At 37.9% G+C, this 21320-nt stretch overlaps 3 protein-coding genes across 3 annotated transcripts; 2 read left to right on the forward strand and 1 right to left on the reverse strand.

Moving 5' to 3' along the window:
• Nucleotides 1-6132: 6132 nt before the first annotated feature.
• LOC137953520 (classical arabinogalactan protein 9-like) lies at nt 6133-7822 on the reverse strand. The gene is made up of 2 exons (XM_068800946.1): nt 7172-7822; nt 6133-6512 (listed from the first exon to the last, which is right to left on the reverse strand). The coding sequence occupies exons 1-2, from the start codon at nt 7772-7774 to the stop codon at nt 6420-6422; spliced, it is 696 nt and encodes a 231-aa protein (XP_068657047.1). The 5' UTR covers nt 7775-7822; the 3' UTR covers nt 6133-6419.
• Nucleotides 7823-11180: 3358 nt separating this feature from the next.
• LOC137953821 (protein TRI1-like) lies at nt 11181-14772 on the forward strand. The gene is made up of 2 exons (XM_068801335.1): nt 11181-11481; nt 14425-14772. Exons 1-2 carry the CDS (start codon nt 11215-11217, stop codon nt 14539-14541), a joined length of 384 nt encoding a protein of 127 aa, XP_068657436.1. The 5' UTR covers nt 11181-11214; the 3' UTR covers nt 14542-14772.
• Nucleotides 14773-17115: 2343 nt separating this feature from the next.
• Nucleotides 17116-20367, forward strand: LOC137953492 (uncharacterized). Its single transcript, XM_068800915.1, has 2 exons — nt 17116-19106; nt 19417-20367. Exons 1-2 carry the CDS (start codon nt 17324-17326, stop codon nt 19494-19496), a joined length of 1863 nt encoding a protein of 620 aa, XP_068657016.1. The 5' UTR covers nt 17116-17323; the 3' UTR covers nt 19497-20367.
• Nucleotides 20368-21320: the final 953 nt, after the last annotated feature.

A 21320-nucleotide genomic window follows, 5' to 3' on the forward strand; every position in this document is an offset into this window, starting at 1 on the left:
TGATCAGGAAGTAGATACGAAGAGAAAATCTCCAGGGAGAGTGGCGAGTGGCGAGTGGAAGGAGGAAAGAGAAGTTTCAGGTCGCTGTAGCACAGATGTTTGATGATTTGATTGTAAGAGTGGGACGTAAGAGAAAAGCGGTTTATGGTGGCACATGGTGCTATGACTCTGTCATTAACAGCTACCTTTCAATTGTTTGTTGGTGGGATATTGCTAGACTTTTGCTTTTCATTTGCTTTTATCAACCTGATGGGAAAGCTAGATGCCTGGTCTTCTTTCTACAAGGTGAAACTTCTCTATCATTTCCATTTCTCTCCAGTTTTTCCTTCTGGACCATTAGTTTGATCTTTCGCATTCGAAGAGGAAACCCATCAAATGTTTCTCATGGCTTTACTCATAATTAGCTTCTCTTTTTTATATGCCCTTGTAGTGATCATTGTTGGAAGAATCCTCAAAAGGAGAGGAAACAGAACCGATGGTGCACGTTGAGAGCAGTAGCTTCAGAATGAAGGATGTTTGGTATCATGTGTCCTTCTGCAGGTGACATACAGTCGTCATACAGGATAAGGTGCTTCTGAATGGAAAGAAATGTGAGCATTGTTTGAATCTGTCTTACCAAATGGTAATTGAGCTTGTCTTTGAGGTAGACATCATCGCTCCAGTTAAAAAATATATGAAGTTCTCCAAGAGATGTTTCTTACAATTGACCCGAGCAAACAAGACTGCTTCTGGCCTTTTGAAGATGGGTCCTCCTCAGGTATTATATATTAATCTCTATTCCAAACGGGGACTTAAAAGCCACTTTATTTGAAACTGAAGCTGCTGAACATCAATCAAAATAATTGTTAATCTCCTTTTCAACTAGAATTGAAATTTGAAAGGTTGGCTCCTTTATATAATCCGGATGTTGAAGATCTCCTAGCTTTACAGAGGAGTTCAACCACCATTATCTAAGATCAACTAATGACATTGATTTTTAAACAAATCAGTTTGGGTGGTTGAAACTTGAAGAGCCTGGTTTATATCTTCACTTGCTATAAACAATGAGTTTCCTCTTTCCATGCAATAAAACTACACAGTGCCAATATCATTTATGATCAGTCTTTAACTAGACTGAAAATGCTTACCTCACAAGCTTCTCCATTCACACGAAGCAAAAGAGGGATTCTCTGTACTTGAACATTTATGCTGAGAGAAGTTTCAGGTACTTGCACTGCAGTTGTTTGTTGTTTTGTTTACACGGCTAGGATATGACATAAGAAAGACTAATGGCGGCACATACTGGGCATCAAACTTGTCATCAAAGTCTGTTTCAACTGTTTCCTAGTGGGTTCTTGCCAGCCTCTTCTCATTTCGTTTCTATCATCCTGGTGGAAATCCAAATGCCCTGTCTTCTCCATCGTTCCTTCTCTTTCTCTCAAACTTCCATTTCTATCCAGACTAATATTTTGATTTTTCAGGTGTAAGAGTACATCAAATGTTCGTCACTGTCTTATAATAATTGGCTATGATGTAAGAGATATGACTACTGGGCTTGTGCTCTATATGGTCTCCACCAGAGCATTTCTATTTAGACCTTGCCATATGCCTCCCCTGCCTCCACCTGGGCTTTTCATGGCCTTGCCATATCACAAGGAAAGAAACCCATTTCTGTTGTTTGGAAGCGGAAAATCATTGAGAGTATTTCTGGAATTTGGAGAGAAATTAAAAGAAAGAGAGGGAGACGATTTGTTCTCTCTCTCTCTCTGGAAAGAAAATCTATTTCTCTTAGTTTATGTAGAGTTGGAATGCTCAGCATTCCTCATGGTTTTGGGTGAATTCCATCGCAAAGAAATGCTTTTTTATTTGGATAATGGATGTGGTTTTTATTATTTCGTTTTTCTGGGTTTTCTTTTGGTATATATGGAAATTGAATTTCTTGGAATTGTATTATGGGGGATTAGTGCACTTAATGGGGCGGAGGGAAAGTGAAATTAAATTACCTAGTGAAAGTGAATCATTTTTTCGTATTAGTGTATTCGATGTAAAATGCATTGGAATTCACTTTCTTGTGTTAGTGCCCAAAATGAAAAATATAATGTAGTGTCAACAAGAGAATGAGTTATTAATTAGATAAAATATTTTATTAATAAATTAAGATAGATTGTAGTTTAGTTTAAATTAATATAATTAATTACAAAAAATAAAATACTTCAACAAAAACGTATACTTTTATAATGTCTAGATATTTTATCAAATTCTTACTTTAATAATTTTTAATTATATATTTTAATTTACTAATTTAATATAGTAATAATAGTATTGAATATAATAAGTAAATATATTATTTTATTAATAACATGAGATAGATTTTAACGTAGCATAAACTAATAATATAATTAAAAAAATTAGAATAATTAGTTTAATTAATAATAAAAATAGAATAATTAAACTAAAATACTTGATCAAATGTTTAATTTAAAAATATTTTAATTATCACTCTTAAATCACTAATTTAGTATAGTAATAACAGTAATGAATAGGGGTGGCTTCGAACCGAGCCGGCTCGAGTTCGGCTCGTTATCTATCGAGCTCGAGCACCGAAATCGGCTTGTTACCTTAACAAGCCGAGCTCGACCGAAGCCAGGTTCGGTTCGTCGGCTTGCGAGCTGGCTCGAGGTGAGTCGGATCAGTATCAGGATCAAGAGCAGGGGAGCGGGAGCTGGAGCTGGATCGAGAGCGGGGAGGGGAATTTCCTCCCCTCGTCACCGTCGAGCCCCTCCCGTCGGCTGTTGTCGCTGCTTCTACCGCCGTCGCAGCTGTTCAGCGGCCGTCTCTACCACCGTCGCAGCTGCTTGTCGACCGCCTCTGTGGCCGTCCGTTCGATTTCTTCCTCTCCTCATCGTCGCCTTTGTTTCCGTCGTCGCCGCTTCCGTCACCTTCTCCGTCACAGCCGTCATCCCCAACAATAAGTCCTCTCCGGCGCCAACACCCCCTTCCCTCCGCGTCGTCTCAGCAGAAAACCAGAACCTAAGTTCAGGGGAGAAATTAGGGGAGAAATAATCTCCCCCCTCCCCCGCACGAAGATGATCTCGCACATGCGATTTCGCACATGAAAGATCACAAAGTAAAAAAAAAACTTTTTCCTCTCGAAAAAATTAAAAATAAATTTTATAGAAATAAGTTTTTATAAACTATTAGAGTCTCAAGTTTTTTTAAACATTTTTCTAATCGAATTTTTTAATTAAAAATCATATAATTTTCTAAGTAAGATTTTCGTACCAAGATGGGGTAGAAAACTGTATAGAAAATTTTTGAATAAGTATTTAACAGTTGATGCTGTAATACTTTTAGTATGAAGCAATTTTCATTACAATTTTGTGTTTGATATTTTATTTAATTAAAAATTTATCGATAAGTATAATAATATAGATTGATTATTAATTTTTATTTTATTTCCCTAGAAGAGACAATAAAAGGTCCATTTAACTTTCCTAATAAAATTTTAAAATATTTCCTGTAATTTTCTAATAAGTCACTAATAGTAATAAGATTTTATTTAAAGATTTTTTTGGTAATATGTATCATAGGAAAAATATATTTAGTTTTTCCTGGAATATAAATTTTTATCTAGGGGCACTAATTAAAAAATTACAAAACAAGCTAGACAACAATTGGAGTAAAAAAGATTAATATTGGTGCAATTTAATCCATTATTGAAATTCAATCCTGAACCTCCCCTATCATTATATTTTTAAAAATGTATGCATAATTTTATATATAATTTATTCAAAGCCACCCCTACGTGCGAGATCATAAATAAGGAGAAAAAAAAAACTCTTTGTCCCTTCCTCATGGCTCTTAAAGAAATTGAAAAAATATTTTAATAGAAATATATTTCTAGAGACTATTAGTGGTTTTTTCAATAAATATTGAAAAAACATTTTTAGTAGAAATATAGGGATCATTAGTGTCTCATGTTTTTTCAAAATATTTTTTAATTATAAATTCTTTTTAGAAAATCATATAATTTTCTAAGTATGATTTTCTTGCCAAGATGGGTTAGAAAACCATATAGAAAATTTTTAAATAAGTATTTGACAGTTGATGATATAATACTTTGAGCATGAGGCAATTTTCATAGCAATTTTGTGTTTGATATTTTATGTAATTAAAAAATTATCGATAACTATAATAATATATTAGATTAATTATTATTTTTTATCTATTTCCTTAGAAAAGGCAATAAGAGGTCCATTTAACTTTTCTAAGAAAAATTTAAAATATTTCTTGTAATTTTCTCGTAAGTCTCTAATAGTAATAGGATTTTATTTAAAGGATTTATAGTTTTTATTTCGGTGATTGTAAATTGATAGTGATATTTTATTTAATTTTGTTGTGTTTGATTATTGTGTGGAGTTTATTTATAATGTTATGCAGTGTATTGAAGTGTTTAGACTATTTTATGGAGTGTTTATGGAATATATAGACAATTTTATGGAGTGTTTATGGAATGTTTATGCAGGTATTATGTATATTGATTATGCTCAATTTTAAGTAGAGGCCATGTCGAATTTTATACAAGTATTATATATATAGATTATGCTCAATTTTAAGTAGAGGTTATGCCTAATTTGAAGTAGAAGTCATGTCGAATTTTATACAAGTATTATATATATAGATTATGCTCAATTTTAAATAGAGGTTATGTCCAATCTTATACACGTATTATATATATAGGTTATGCCCAATTTTATGTAAAATGTATGCATAATTTTATATACATTTTATTCGATATATATTTTTTGAAAAATTTTAAATATATGTTGAGGCTCGAGCTCTTGGGCTCGAGTTCGATAACAATTTTAGGCTCGAGGCTTGGCTCGGCTCGAAACTCGGATCGAAATATTTAAATTAAGCTCCGCTTAAACATAAGCAGGTTCGGCAAAATAATAAATTAATATAAATTAATAATATAATTACGAAAACAATAAAATTATTTGTTTAAATAACTATAAAAAAGAAATTTTAAATACATAAACAAAGATATTTATTTTTACAATTTTAAAATAAAATTATACATTGTCTATATTATCTTATATAAATAAATAAATAAATAAATAAATAGAGAGGGGAGGTGAGAGAGGGGGAAACAGATAGCGAGAGGTGAGAGAGGGGAAGCAGAGGTTAGGCATAGAGCGAGAAGCAAGAGACGTCGGTTCAGGCATAGAGAGAGAGGGGAAACAGAGAGGGCCAAGATGAGGTTCCGTCAAAGAGGGTGAGACGAGGTTTCGGCAAAGAACGAGAGGAGAGGGGGAACAGAGAAGACCGAGACGACGTTTCAATAGAGAGGGCAAAACGAGGTTCTGATAGAGAGAGAGAGGTGAGAGACGAAACTGAGAGAACCGAGAGAGACGGTCACGGATGGAGAGGGATGCAGAGAGCGTCAAACGAACGAGTGAAAGTGAATGAACTCGTTCATTCACTTTAACTTTTCTCCGAGTGCACGCACTAACTTTTTTGGGTAAGTGAGAGTGTCATCATTTTCACTTACACCAACGGGGCCTAAAAAAATCATCTAAACAGGGGTCCTTGGGTATTTTTTATACAATTATGTAGGGGTCTTTGATTCTATTCATCAACCCCTTTTGCCTTTTTCAAGCTATCTGTGTTGTCCTCTCTAGTGAGGGGTAATTTGTCCATTAATGATAGACATTTCGTCCTGCTTTGGTGGTTGCATATCTGTTTTCTTGATTAAATCCAATGTAGACACATGTGACTTTCATTAGATGGGATGTGTAGGTGTTTCTCTTATGATCATGTGATCTTGGCCATTTGATAGCTATCTTCTTGATGATACACATGTTATCAGGTATCTTATGATAATTTATTTGGGTTAGGTAGTCCCTGGTATAGATTTCTTGTTTTCATTTATTCGGATTAAGAGGCTCATCATCTTCCAGTTGGGATCGTCTCTTCCGGCAGACAAAGGTAGCAATAACGACAAATATCAAGCTGCTATTGACAGCAAAAGGCTGGCTGCTAATCAACTGAAATCATACTCTGGAAGCAGCAGAATTGCTCAATAATGGAGTCTAACTTGCTGACAGATGCTGGAAAATAATGGCCGCATGACTTGCACAATCCATGAAATGTCTAAGCTTGCTTTCTACTAATGACAGTGGAGATCTCCAAAATGTGCTTGAAGAAGGTCCTGCCGATTGGCAAGCTTCTAAAGCTTCTAAAAATCAAGTAATTCTCAATACAAATGATAATCTCCTCAAAGAATACAAAGTGAAAGGTGATGGGTCTCTCCTCCGGGAGGGACGGAGACCGGAAAATGAGTTCGTAGCAGCACCAGGAGAACAAAAAATTAATTATAAACTATTGAAAGAAAAAACACAGATGGAAGAAGCAGCAAGGAAACAGGAGAATCTCGTCTACACGAAGACGCCCAGCAAGTAAAACGCGATCCATCCAGCGACCAGGCCTCCCATTATCTTCACCGCCGACAACGCCTTCACTGCTCCGTTCTGCCAAAAAAAATTACAAAAACATTTAAGCACCAGCGCGGTCTCATCGCATCCAGCTCTCACGATTAACGCGGACGTCAAAAATGTTATTTTACGAAATTGCATTTGGACTTTTGGGTTCCGGCGTAATGTTCGCCGACAGATCTTTGACAGCTGTCACGAATCTGACAACAAAATCGATTCCCTTGTGCATCTGCCATCGAAGAACTCTAAACATGTGCATTAATCGCTCGCGGCGTAGGTTAGCCGTGCTGCGATCTTTATCCAAATGGGATGCGAAAACCAGCCGTCGCGTTACAAACCACCCAAGACTAATGCCACTATCTGGGAATCATTTACAGAAATGCCACTCCCAGCAGATCTTGTTTAAACCGAAAGATGGCATAATTGTAAATGGATGTTTCTTGTAGGCCTGAAATGGGGCTCATGTGGTCCCCATCTCTTTTGTCAGTTCCTCGGGACGATTGAAGTATGAACTGTCTACGATTCAGATCTAACAAAGCGCACCCGTACTGACAAACGGTTGACGTTAGCGACCTCAACTTAAGGTTCATAAAAATGCGCCGAATGCCCACTCCTGTATAGATCCCGCGAGGCGGGAACCGATCTGGTCTACCAATGTCCTACCAATGTCTGTAGTAGTAAGAAAGTGAACGTACCACGTCGGAGACGGTAGCGGGTCCGGGGGAAGTGGCATCCAGAGAAGGTCCAGGTGCCTCGGTCGGAGGAGCGGGTGGGCTCAAGACGGCCGGAGCAGGCGCGGGAGCGGTGTGCTTCTTCTTCTTCTTTTTCGACTTGGAAGGCGCCGGGGCGGGAACCTCAGCAGGAGGAGCCGCGACGGGTGCCGGTGGTGTAACGGCGGGCGGAGGAGAACTAACGGGCACGGGCGCAGGAGGGGAGGCCACCGGAGGTGGGGGAGAGGGCGGGGGGCTCACGGGTACGGGTGCAGGAGGGGGAGTGGCCGGCGCTTGGACCGGTGGTGGGGTCGACACGGGCGTGGCTACGGGAGGAGGTGTAGCCTGCTTCGGAGGAGAAGCCACGGGGGCAGTAGCAGGGGGAGGTGTAGTAGCAGGGGGAGGGGTGGAGACGGTGGGAGCAGCAGCGGGGGCGGGAGTAGTCGGCGAGGTGGTAGGCGGAGCGGCTGTTGTTGGGGGAGAAGCAGCGACGGGAGAAGTGGTAGGAGCGGTGGTGGGAGCTTGGGCGCGGACGGCTGTCACGGCAATGCAGATGAAGAGAACGGTGAAGAGACGCCTAACTGCCATGGCGCCGCGGCCCTCGATCCAAGAGTGCTGGTGAAGAGTGAAGAAGGACAGGGAAAGCCGAGACCAATAAATAGAAAGCCACAGCCAGGAGGGTTTCAGGAAGCTTCTTTCGCAGCTCTTACGCTAAGCAACAAAACGACACTCTAAACTACTCTAATTACCGAACGCCACGTATCCACCTAAGTTTCGGTGGCCTGTGGGCCACCACTGCACCCACCGTCACCAAATGGGCCCCACTCAGCAAGGCCCAGTTTCCGTGCCTTCAAAACCACGGGTCTCACGAAACGCGGTTTAACGGTCATATTCGAAGGCGTGACGTAATGGTCCAACATCCGCCCGTTGCAAGATCGGCCAACATCCGCCGTTGGATGGCGATCGGTCGGCAGAGCAAGGCTTCGAGTGAACCGTTAGGGTTTTGGATTATTTAAATGTTTAAACTGGAGACGGGAACATAAGGCCAAGTGACACATGAGAGGGGGGGGCCCAGATTTGGTGAGGGCTAAAATCATGAGCTCGAAAAAAGCAATTTGCTTTATTTATGTCTTGGATGTCTCGAACTCACATGTGGCTTTAATAGTTTAGACTATAAGTGGGCATTATTTAGACTCCCCCTCAATGAGGTTAAATATATTTACCACCCTAATGCATTTGGTTAAGCTTCAATTTGTTCAAATTATGTTCGATTTCGTTCCAAAATGTCTCGCCACTTAATACATTTATTATTCAATTTTTTACGATAATTTTTGGGTGACCCCATGTTAGTATGTCCCACATAATGTTATAGAATGTAAGATAGAGTAGAAGTAAACTATTTGACATATTAATGAATAAAGCCAAAATAGGGACATATCATGTTAGTTTGGTTTGTAGTGTCACGAGATGTTACATATGAAAAAAGTTGATTAAAGGGTATGAAGCTAATAGATAAGAAGTAACTGGTTCTTTTGATATTTGCTATAATATGAGTAACCTTAAACCCTAAATGCTAAACCCTTTTCAATTTTCATTTACGAAAAGAACAGACCCCTTCTCTCCCTAGTGGGGGAGAGAATCGACCCCTTCCCCGGACGGTGAGTCCCTGCCTTCTGAGGCTCTCTTCCGCCTCAAGAAATAAGAAGGGGAAAGGGAAAGGGAAAGGGAAAGGAAAGAGGGAGGAGTTCTAGTTAAAAGAAAATAAAAGAAAATGTTTGTTTCTCTCATAGTTATGGGATTTTTCTCTTCAGGAAATAAGGATAACGGAGGAATATGGAGAGACAAGGAAGAAAAAGAGTAATCCTTCCTCTTCTACTATGTAAGGTATTATTTTCGGCATTCTCTTAACTTGCAATTAAATGAGTTCTTTTGGATTTTGTTATAATATGAGTAACTTTAAACCCTAAACCCTAAACCCTTTTCAATTTTCATTTATGAGGAGGAATATTTGGCCGCACAAAAATGAAAGAGAAAATAAAAGAAAATGTTTGTTTCTCTCTTAGTTATGGGATTTTCTTCTCTGAGGAAATAAGAAAAATGGAGAGACAAAAAAGAAAAAGAGAAAGAGGAAATAAGGAATATGGAGAGACAAGAAAGAGAAAAAATGGAAAGAAAAAACTTAACTAGCTCCTTGCTTTCTCTCCTTTCTCTACCCTACCAAGACAATCCCACTGGGTGAAAGCTAGTCTGAGCTCTTGTAACCAAGGCTCTCCTTTTGTCAAAGCAAAAAGAATGGGAAGAGAGAGAATCAAGAAAAGAGGGTGAGAAAGGTTTGGAAATAAATTTCAGTTCCTATTGAGGCTTTAATACATCAGTTAGAGTGGAACAATGTGGGTCAAATGCCTTAAATTCTCATACCTGTATCTTTATTAGCATCACTTGTAGAACTCAACCAAAATGGTTTAGCAATAACAATAACAAATGATTTTCAGTTGTTATCACATGTTTTGTTGCATTTTGATATTTGCAAGGTGGCTATGCCTTGAAGCTTTTGCAGCTCAGGTCATGGAGATACGTGTGAACTAATATGGTTGCTAAAGGCTAAGAAACTTTCTGCTTTGTAGGAGTGACATCGAATCGAACCAGTTCTCAAACTTCTCCTTTTTTATATATATCACCTTTCTTGGGTGATATATACTCTTTCAAGTTTAGGTTTGGGTTTTGGGGTCGGGGATCAGGTTTAGGTTTGGGTTTTGAGGTCGGGGATCAAGTTCAGGTTTGGGTTTTTGGTAAACCCGAGCCCAACCTGATCCATGCCCACCCTTAATCTTGAAAGTTGCTCTCAGTTTTGGTCAATGAACAGTGATTTCGATGTAAGTGCAAAGAGAATCACCCTTAGCTTCGAATTTTAGAAGAGGCAATTTTCCTCCCATGAAGTGGGGAAGACTGTGAAAGGGAATGCACTAACCAGTCCAAGTACAAAGCAGGAGTAGCTAAATTTGACTCAATACCTGGTAATTTGATCCCAACTTGACCATATTTATTTGACCCAAATCTAACCTGAGTTATAAATGGGTTTATTTGCTTCACCTAATTAAATAAATGGGTCAGGTTTGGGTCAGGTTCGGGTTTGACATAGACTCAATTTTATTCTACCACTCGATTTGGAGGAAACAAGGAAGAGGAGCTTGCTCTTCCCCATGATGGAGTCTAGATGGAGGGGTCCCTAACCTTTTTCTAAAAACTAAAAATATTAATATTAGTTTAATTTTAGTACTAATCTATTTAAATTAAATTTGTAGATAAAAATATGTCAGAGTTGGGTAGTTATGTCCACCATTGATGGGTTAAGTAATTAGTTTTTCGTACTTAACAGACCGGTCTGTTGAGTTATATTGGCTAAGTCTGTTAAGTGCGGAAAGCTAAGTAGTTAACCCATCAGTGGTGGACAGAACTACCCAGCTTTGACAAAATAAACATATAAAATTCCTTATATTATAATATATAATAAAATTATCATCTTATAATATAATCCCACTATTTTCATAGCAAATATTTCTTTATTTTTATAAAAAAAAAGTTAATGATTAAAAATATAATTAAAATATAATGTACTTTTTAAATTTTAATAATAAACTATATTTAGATGTTAAATATTACTTAAAGCTCTTGAACCATGGTCTTAAAACTCATAATCAAGAACCGATTGAGGTCCGAACTTTCGAGTCGGATTAGGTGAGTGAGTTGAATTGAGACTCATGAGTCAGGTTGAACTTGGACCGAGTTGAGGGGACCAAAACCAGTCATCCTATGGGTTTTTATTGATCAGTTCAATTTTTATAACATTTATTCTAACAAAACAAGAAAATTATCAAATTATTTATATTATAAAAATATTTTAAATAAATATTTATTTATGAAAGAGAAGGCCACCTTCTCATCTTTAAAAGGATTTGAGGCGCGTCTTTAAAAGGATTTGGACACACCAGATAGAAACAGGATTTTTGTTTTGCTTGCTGGTTATCGTCATGGCTGCTCTCCCAATGGTCGGTTGCTCCGGCGTCTTCCTGCCCATGTCGCCGGGGACGGTGCGCCTTGCCCCTAATGTTGTGCGCTTGGTGAAAGTCCAGTCTGCCGCGTCCAATCAGGCTACTACTGGAAAACGTGAGCCTCGTGGTATAATGAAGCCCAAGCCTGTTTCTCCAGAGTTGCAAGCTCTGGTTGGAGTACCTGAGATTCCTCGAACCCAGGCACTCAAGCAGATTTGGGCTTACATTAAGGAGCACAATCTTCAGGTCTCTGCTTCTACTTACAAAGGCTATTTTTTGTCTTTTGTGCCTCAGTAGATATTTTTCTGTGCGGATTGGTTAGCTCCGGTCTTTTCATGAAGCTCACTGTATATTTTACTCTTCAAGAGAGGGTAACGGTGTTACAGAAAGAATAACTTCATATTCATGGTTGAGTGTGGGTTGATGCTGTTTCGTGTTCATCTTGCTTTGGACTCTTTGTTTGGTTCTTGGGATTTATTAAATCGTCGTATATCTACTTCTAGGCTTGTTGTTTATTTTTTTCTTTTAATACCTGTTACCCTTTTAGCTGTGCCACTTGCTACATTTTTCAAAATCCTGCTTTGTGGATTTTTTCTTCAATATAGCCATTGAGATATTTGTTGTAGTTGATGTTGTATTTTTTATCGTCATTATCATCATCAAAATTTTTAAGTTGGAGACTTTGCATACAAGAAAAAATACATGTTTTGAAGTGCTTATTATTATTATTATTATTTGGAAAAGTAAGTGCTTATTATTTCAGTATGATATGGATGGCGAATGTTCAAGTTCTCTCTTGCTTATTTTCCAGATTCCTGAATCTGCTCGAAATAGTTCTTTTTCTTTATTTTAATATGTAATAGTTCTTCTCACAGCATGAATATGCAAATATGGATTTTTGAGATTATTTTCATGACATAAAAATGTTCAGAGTTGGGATTGGTGAATGTTTAAGTTCTTTCTCTTACTTGTTGTCCAGATTCCTGTATGTCCTCGCAATAGTTCTTGTTTCTTTATTTTGGTATTGAAAAGTTCTTTTCAGAGCATGAATACGCAACTATGGGTTTTTGAGAATTTTGCGTTTTTGTTGAGACACTAAAATTTGTTGAGAGTAATGTTGGGATTTAAATGTGGTTTCGCTTTGAAGCTTGTACCGGTGGCTTCCCATGTTCATGTTGTTTATCATACCTGAGTGTGAAAGAATTGGATTGCCACTGGTAGATTTTGTTATTTCAAGCACAAAAAAACGAATTGCTGCTTCTTGTTCGAAAATCACTCTTGCTTGGTCTATTAGGTTCAAGTTTATTTATGGTTTTGACAAGAGTAGAGATTAGTGGCTATTCTTATGCTTCAGGGATGCTTTGAAAGACTCTTTGATTTTATTCTTTATTTATGTATACAAGGCAGTTTACATTCACTTTTCTTATCTTGCTCAAATGCGCCAATAATATGCTTTTATATGGTGGCAAGTTTACCTGGGATGCTAAAGTTATGATGGAACTGAGGAGTTCTTTCTTAGGTTCCTGTTGCATGAGATTTTTCTTTGAAGTACTTGTTTCCAGAATTAGCTACTACATAATTGAATTATTGGGCAAAATATTGTGCATAACGAAAAAATGTCTTGGATATTTGGGGAGATGCCTTTGTAATGGAGGTTCTTTTTTATTTTTTGATACATCTTTATGTGCTTAAGAGCATTGATCGAAGAAATTTATGAGTATATCATAGTGATATCCTCTTGATACACTGACAGTCATGTAGATGTTGAGTAGTCTAATCTTAATGTGATGCTTCAATTGCTATGCATAACTCTTGAAACATTTAATTTCTAACTCAAAACTTTCTCCTGCTCTTGCCATGTAATTTTTAAAGAAATGCCTTTTTTTTTCCTAGTTAAAAGTCTGATTTGCAGCATTACCATCAGTACGGCATTAGCTTTCTTTAGTATGACAAGATTCTGGAAAGGATTCTGTAGAAGAGAACCATTTCCTTGGTTTCTCTAAAATTTCGTATCATGAAGAATCCTTTTCTTGCTAACTATTTATCTGTACTTCTTTACTTCTGAAGAAGGCTATTGTTTAGGAGGCGAGAGCCATAATGTGACTGGTTACCCTACCAATAGTCACTCTATTTAAATATCACTGTTAAAAGAACGGTAAAAATGTTACTTTAAAAAAAAAAAAAGAGTACATGTTTATGTATTGTGTATTGTTCATTGTCAAGTACTGAAAGGGAATAGCTTTAGCTCTAAATTGTTTTGGTAGTGACTAATGAGGAGGAGATTTGTTGTTCAATTTATTACTATCAGTGATAAAGAAATTACTAATGGAATCAAAGAATCTACTGGAGAGTAGTTGATACACTTGTCTTAGTAATAATACCTTTGGCTTGATATGACAGTTTCAATCAAATTATCCAATCATTTAATGTGGTCTTTAGGAACACTATTAGGTTGACAAACTTGTCTCAGTAATAGTAACTTTGGCTTGATATGACAGTTTCAGTTGAATTATTGTTTGATTAATGTGATCTTTTGGAACTGTATTACGTTATTTGTTATGAGTTTCATGTTGTATTATCAGTTGCTATGTGAAGTGTGTTGCATTTTGCCAATTGAATCGATCTGTTCAATGCTGCAATAATGATACATGGCAGAATACAATGAAGTATAACGCAAAAACTGAAAGAATACTGATTTTGTTCTTAAAGTCTTTGAACTCATCTTCTTTGAGCTGCCCAATGAAGCAATGCTAATTTATTTCCTCCAATATTTGGCTTTACTCGTTATAGTTGGCTTCTGCATGCACTGCCTTGCTGCAAGGATCAATGAAAACATTTGCATTATCGTCTTTGCTTTTCTATTGTCTGTCAATATTCAGTTACTTTTATAACATGTGTGTGTGTGAAATATATATAAAGGAAGCTCAGCATGATACTCTAGAAGTAATACATGTCCATATATTTTGCTAAAACCTGATGTCAAATAATTTATCCTGACCTTTGTAAACAAGAAGGCTAGCTTGGTCCCTGATGGGCTTTCCCCATCCATATTCTTTCCCCTATTGCTTTGATGCTTTATTGTTTCTTCATTGATGCACTGATTTCTTGGAGTAGCAGGGCATGAATTCTTTCCAACAATGTTTGCAATGTTGATTTGTAATTCTGTTGTTTATTTCGTTACTGAAACAGGATCCAGAAAACAAAAAGATTATTGTCTGTGATGAGAAGTTGAAGAAGATTTTTGGGGGGAAAGATCGTGTCGGTTTCCTTGAGATCTCTGGGCTTCTCAATCCGCACTTCCTTTGAGGTTATTCTGGTGAAAACTTAGTTGAAGTACAAGAAGGGTATATACAGTATCTGATGCAGTTTTTTGTAAAGAGGGGCAAGTTCTCAGTCCATCATATTTACAATAGATGCTGTTATCAATGAATGTCCCACTCCAGCTACTGAGTCCCCTTGCATTTGCTCAGTTTTGTTCTTGTACTACCTCTAATTTACATGGAAATGAAGATTTCATGTGGCAAAGTTAACCTTTTATTTTGGTTGTGTTTACTTTGATTTCAAGTTAGTGTAGTTCATTGATATTATTGAACACTTATATAAAGTTAACCTCTTCTTTGTTCAGACACTGTTCTGAGCTGATCCCAGTTTCTGCAACTCTTATCAGAATTTTATAATGTAAAATCGGATTAGTTTTTTAAATGTAGGCCTGCATTTTGCCATAAATATAATTGTCTAAAAAAATCTGTGTAGATGCTATGAAAAGCTCGATCATATGAAAGAAACAAAAAAGGAAAATTTGTAGCCCATGCAGGTCTCGAACCTGCGAAACCGACCGGAAGCTGTTTGGTGTGCAGGTGACTGGTGAAGCAAGAGGCTTCAAGATGAAGAAGGTGTTTACAGGGGACAAAATTTAATGGAGGTGTCTCTCAAGAAACTAAAAGGCTATCTAGTGTCTAAAGTGATCTTTCTCTTAAACGTGTAAACAATATTTTCTTATTGCAGCCGCAATTTCTTGGTTTCTACCCAATCTCAATCTTTGGCCACTTCTCCCCCCTCCTCCCCCTTTTAAAATTTCTTTTTTCTTTCTCTTCTTCATCTTTTTGGACTGTAATTATCTCCTCCAGAGAGAGAGAGAGAGAGAGAGAGAGAGAGAGAGGAATACAATTTAGTCATTCAAAATCTAAGAATCACCACAAACAATAAGAAGAAACAAGAAAGGAATATGTTACCAGTTCAGTGAATCAATAAAAGATACATTTGAGAATTGAATCATTTGCCTACCTCCATCATGACAGGGCTCAATCCATAAAAAATTAGACTTATTGTGAGGTGGAAAGCACTCTTGAAAAGCCAAGGGGAGGTACAAAGGAGTAAACAAGTAAAAGTGGCCCCTTCTAGTGTTGTTTCTCCTAAACTGACATTTTGCCATTTGACAATGATGTGATATGAATAAAGGAGTTGAATCAATCCAATTGTATTTCCTTTGTAGGAAGTCCAACCTACCCAAAGTATAGCAATGCCTGATCTTTTGTTTGTTATGCATGTGAAGAGTCCTCTACTAGTCTTATTCTTTGGCTTGAGGATTGAAAGCAAAAGTGACGATTTTCATTCAAATGGTCCCTATTCTTTGGCTTGAGGATAGAAAACAAAAGTGACGATTTCCATCCAAATGGTCCCTTGTCTTCCTCTTCCTTGCTTAATGTGCATACATGGGATAAACCCTATCTCTTAGGCTGTGTTTGGAACACAAAAAGTGGAGAGAAAAAGAAAATAAGAGAAAAGAAAGAGGGTTTTTTTTTTTTCTTGTTTGGATATCCATGGAAAACGAGAGAGAAAATGGAAGAAAAATATAGTTTCTCTTGTTTGGATACACATTGAAAAAATTTAAAAATTCGATGAATAAATTTTTTTCTCAAACTTTTATTTCTTTTCTTTTCTCCCCAAATTTCTTGATTTTATAGGAGAAAATTTATTAACTAAGTTTCTCTCTTATTTTATTTTCTCTTAATGATTTTCTCCTTCGAAACAACAGAAACTAACTTTCTCTCTCATTTTTTTTTCTATGGGTTCCAAACAGGACCTAAATCTACTTGTTCTAATATCTTCAATTAATGAATGATAAGTTGGAGGGTGTAAATTAAAGCCAGTAGGCAAGGTTTAATTATACTGGCTTTTAACCTCAAGGAGTTGGGATTTTCTTAGTGAACTAGAGTAGTTTGAGGCTAGTCCTACTGAATTAACTGGAGGGTTAATGAACCCTTCCCCTAATGTGCCACATTAGCACAATTTATATTAGGAAAAGAATTTGAAATAGGTTAGCAAGTTTATAAAAATCACTATTGCAATAGCCCCTAATGAGTCTAAGAGTAAGTTTCACAGAAAAGTTTCAATTAAGTTGGATCCAACTCTCTAACTAAGTGATAGTACAAGAGATAAAAGCAGAACCGATTCCAATAAGGCTTTTTTGGATTACCACTGCTACTACAAAATCAAATTGTAAGTGTGATTGGAAATCATACTGCAAAAAAAAGAATAAAAAACAAAAGGTAGATTTGCATGAAATAAGTTAAAGCCACTTGCAAATTAGAGCTTCAAGTTTCTTATAAAATTTGGTGCAAACAATCGTTACTCTTTCCTAATTTGATGTTGGAAAGTATTGAAGAGTAGACATGGAAGACTAGTCTCACAAAGCCATAATTAATATGATGAAGTCTTACAGGAATCTAAGAATTATGTTTTAGCTATGTTAGTCTTCTATTTATGTTACAAGAAATGATTGGGTGACGATTTAGAGGGCTCTACCTCAGTGATTATAATATTATGATGTGGAAGGAGTATCTCCCTTCCCTGAACAGATGCTGGGAAGTACAAACCCTGTCAGTAAAGAGGAATCGATCATCATTCGACCCTAACCGAATGCATTCCCTCTCGCTCATCAAAAGTCGCATTTCTCTAATTATAATCCATTATTCTTCACCATGCGCCGCTTGGTCTTGCCGTCTCTCACCACAAGACTCCCCGTTTCTTCCTCCTCCGACCTCTTGAAACCCTAAACAGCAGTGAAGATAAGAAGCTGGGTGTGGTTATGGAAGGGGGAAGGAAGTCTAGGAACAGGAAGAACAAGCAGCGTGTGTCCAATGAGTTGCTGCCGTGTGATGCACCTTCTTGCTTCTTCTGCGCCATGAGAGAATCTGACCCATCTTTGAGGAGAGCCCGTATTGTGAAAAGCTTCCGGGAGATGCCCCGTAGGGACGAGGAGGAGCATGTTCTGGTGTTGAGCGGGTTGTGGAACATCGCCATGACCCAGCCGGATGATCCCGAGTTTCCCACTCTGGGCGTATTTGAATGCATGGGGAAGCTGATTCTAAGAGGTGTTAACGATAAAGACTGGATTTGTAGAGACCAGAACGTGTATATTCCTTACTATGCTGCACATATCATCGGTTCGTACACCATAAACAAGGCGGAATTCGCCGAGAAGGCCGTGGAAGCCGGCGTCGTTCAGCCTTTGATAGAGCTTTTAAGAGGAAAAATGAGTTGGGTCGAGCAGCGAGTTGCAGTTCGAGCGCTAGGCCATCTGGCGAGTTACGACCAAACGATGAAATCGATGTTGGAATCTGAGACGGAGATTGTAGAATTGTGTATGCAGTTGGCCACGACATGCTTGAATGTGGTTTACAGTAAGTTCGTAGGGGTCAAGGATCGGAAGAAGAGGTTCAAGTATCAGTGCGATCTGCTGACCAGAGGGCTGGGAGGGGTGGAGATGGAGAACAGGAAGGCGGAGGAATGGGCCAGCCAGCTCCAGTGCTGGTCTCTCTATATACTCAACTGCTTTGCTTCCAAGGAGAGGTCCTTAAATTTAATTTGCAGAGAAGGGTTTCTGAAGGATTTGTGTAAGATGTGGGGAAGGCTGGTAAACGATACCTCTCCGGCGGGAGTCGGCCTTTTGAGGATTCTTTGTTACAGTAAAGAGGGGAGGAAATGTATTTCAGACTGTAAGGAAGTTGTAAAGAGTCTCTGCAACCTCTCCAGGTCTTCCGATGATTGGCAATACATGGGCATTGATTGCCTCCTCCTCCTCATACAAGACCCAGTTGTCAGGTTCAAGGTAATGGAGCTTGCTGCCCCGTTTCTTTCAGATCTGGTAGAGCTTGGAGACCTCGGAGGGAGAAAAAATATAGGAGAAACGATCACTAGAGCTCTTCTGCTAGATTACACTGACAGAAAATCAAAGTTTAAAAGGAGCAAAGAAGTGGAAAAAGCATTGAACGAGGTGAAGGATATCAAGTTTGGAAGGAGGAAAAAAGAGAAGGAAATGTCCAAGCAAGATTTACAGGAAAAGAGGGTGTCGGTATGTCTCAAGAAACAGAAAGGGAACGAGATGTTCTGGTGCGGAGACGTGGAAGAAGCTGTGGTGTACTACTCTGAAGCTCTGGATTTGTGTCCATCGGTGATGACAAAGGAGAGAATTGTTCTGTACAGCAATAGAGCCCAGTGTCGTTTGATACTCAAAGATGCTGAAGCAGCCATTAGTGACACCACTCGAGCTCTCTGTCTGTCCGTTCCGTCGAATTCCCACAAGAAGAGCTTGTGGAGAAGATCGCAAGCGTATGATATGGTAGGCTTGCCGAAGGAGAGCTTGATGGACTGCATTATGTTTGTCAATGGACGGTTTTTCACCAAGGGGACGAAGCAAATTAAGGTGCCTTACTACGCAGCTCGAATGATCAATAAACAGATGAACGCTACCTGGCTTTTCGCTGCAGCTCTGCCCGAGAGATCACCCGACGAAGTGGTAGAACACGAGAGTGATGAAGACTGTAATAGAAAAGAAAAAAAGACGGCAATGGCGATGAAGAAGACGACTAGTAAGTTCCCAAAGTCGCATGAATCCTCCTTTTTTCGTTTCTAATATACCCTTTACTTTTGAATTCAATCAAGTCGAAGAAAACCAGAAATTTAACTTCTAAAAAAGATCAAATTGCCAACCAAAAGACCGATCAAACTTCTCTTAAATGACCATTACTTAAAAGTATCAACCTTGTGCTAGACTTTTAAAGTGAATTGAGGCTTTAACATAAAGCCACATATCCAATCAAAGAGTTAGTGGAAGTTGATGCAGATATCAAAATGGCCGCTTCTTTCTCACTGTATTTTATTGTTTTGAAAACTTTTCAGGCTTCTGCTCAGTTCTTGAAGAACTCTCGTCGATTGAAGGGAAGAGAAGAGCGGAAACGCCGAGCAGGAGAAAGAATTAAACCAGCACAACAAAACATCGACAGGCCGCAGCCACGACATTCAAACCGGGCAAAGGATGACGAGGATGATGTTTTAATAATCTTCCGTACCCCATTACTCATTGCAAGTGCGCTTCCATGTAAAAATTTTGATTATGGAAAGAAGAACAGATTCCGGGGAATTTCGTTTTCGGTTCTTTAACGGGGGTTTTTGTAGAAATCGTGGATTATGTTCTGGCACGCCAGGCAGAAGAGAAGCCTCTCCTTAAAAGCTCGGCAGGACCACCATTCATGCGTTCTCTTAAGTGAACAAAAAGCTGTGATCTTCAAAAGGGGTGGGGGGAAAAGCTTAAATTACAGTGGAAAAGTTAGTGGGTTTCGTACTATTTTCTCGCTAGGACCCTGAGCTTCATATTCGATGCCCATGGACTAGTTTATGCTTGGACAGCGACGTATATTTTGTTTTTTCTTTCTCCATGGATCTTCTCTAACAACGAAGACCGACACCCATGAAATACACCTTTTCCTTACAAGAAAGCGTTTCAGAAGACTTGCAGAGTTGCAGACGCAGAGAAGAAGACAGATGGAGAAGATGAAAATGAAATATCATGGAGTCAGATTGTCCAAATCTTCTTATCTCTTTAAAAGTCACGTTTGCTGGTAGTTGATTACTTGGTTGTCACCTTTCTCTGTGTTTTTTGTCCAAGTAGCTCGTATGAGGTCCCCTACCAGAGATTGGGTTCTTGACAAAGCTTTTAGGTTGTGTTTGGAACACACAAAATGGAGAGAAAAGAAAAGAAAAGATGTGTTTTTTTCTCCTCTTTGGATGCCCTTGGAAAATGAGAAAGAAAATGACAAAGAAATGTACTTTCTCTTGTTTGTATACACATGGAAAAAGAAAAGAAAATTAGTAATTTTTAAACTTTTTATGATTTAAACTTTCTCTCAAATTTCAATTTCTTTTATTTTCTCCCAAAATTCCATCATTTTTGTGAAATAAAATTTATTAAGTAAGATTCTTTTCTCTCTTACTTTCTTTCAATGATTCTTTGCTGTCAAACAACATAAAATACTTTTCTCTCTTTTTTTTTTTCTTTTTTTTTCTGTGGGTGCAAAACAGACCCTTAGTGCCTATATTACCCAAAACAATCCCTAAAGTTTAAAATCTCCAAGTTTTGATTTTTATTTTGTTGATTTTGTACATCGATGTTTTTTTATCTTTTCCCTTTGAGTTGGTAGAGTGAGGATAAGACAAGACAAGACTGGTGAGCCTAATATTAGTGCCATACCCAAGGATTCCGACTTTTCCTAGCATGTTTTAGTGTTAAAAGAGTTTATGACTCTTCATTTGTATGATCTTCATTCTATCTTATGCTAAGAGGAGGCTTTGGTAAAATCTCTAAGGGTTCGGGAGGGTGTGTTTGAAACTTAAGATATTGTACAATAAAAATAAAGGAAATTTACTAAATTACCCATTTAAAAGAAAAAAATTAACAAAAATAATCAACTTCCAAACTTAATATAAAAAATACCCAACTTTGACCAGTCAATTGCATATGTGTATAGTCACGTCTGCACACCACATCAACAACCAAAAGATTTACCACCATGTTTTTAAATTAGGTCGAATAGTCCCACATGGATTAATGAATACAAAGATCTTGAGTTTCTCCAAACGACACAGATCCTAAACTATCCATCAACCCAAGTGGTGTTTGAGTCGTTTGTCCATTGATTGCACTCACAGCTGACAACAAACTTAATCCATCTTCTTCTTTTCATCTTGATTTCTTTATCAATTATCATCCTATGCTTGTTATCTCACCTTCAGTTTCCCCATGGCTA

This window comes from Aristolochia californica, unplaced genomic scaffold, assembly GCF_029961685.1.
Source record: "Aristolochia californica isolate CCGP_79_NKW_82.1479 unplaced genomic scaffold, dmAriCali1.0.hap1 SCAF_16, whole genome shotgun sequence".
NCBI lineage: Eukaryota > Viridiplantae > Streptophyta > Magnoliopsida > Piperales > Aristolochiaceae > Aristolochia > Aristolochia californica.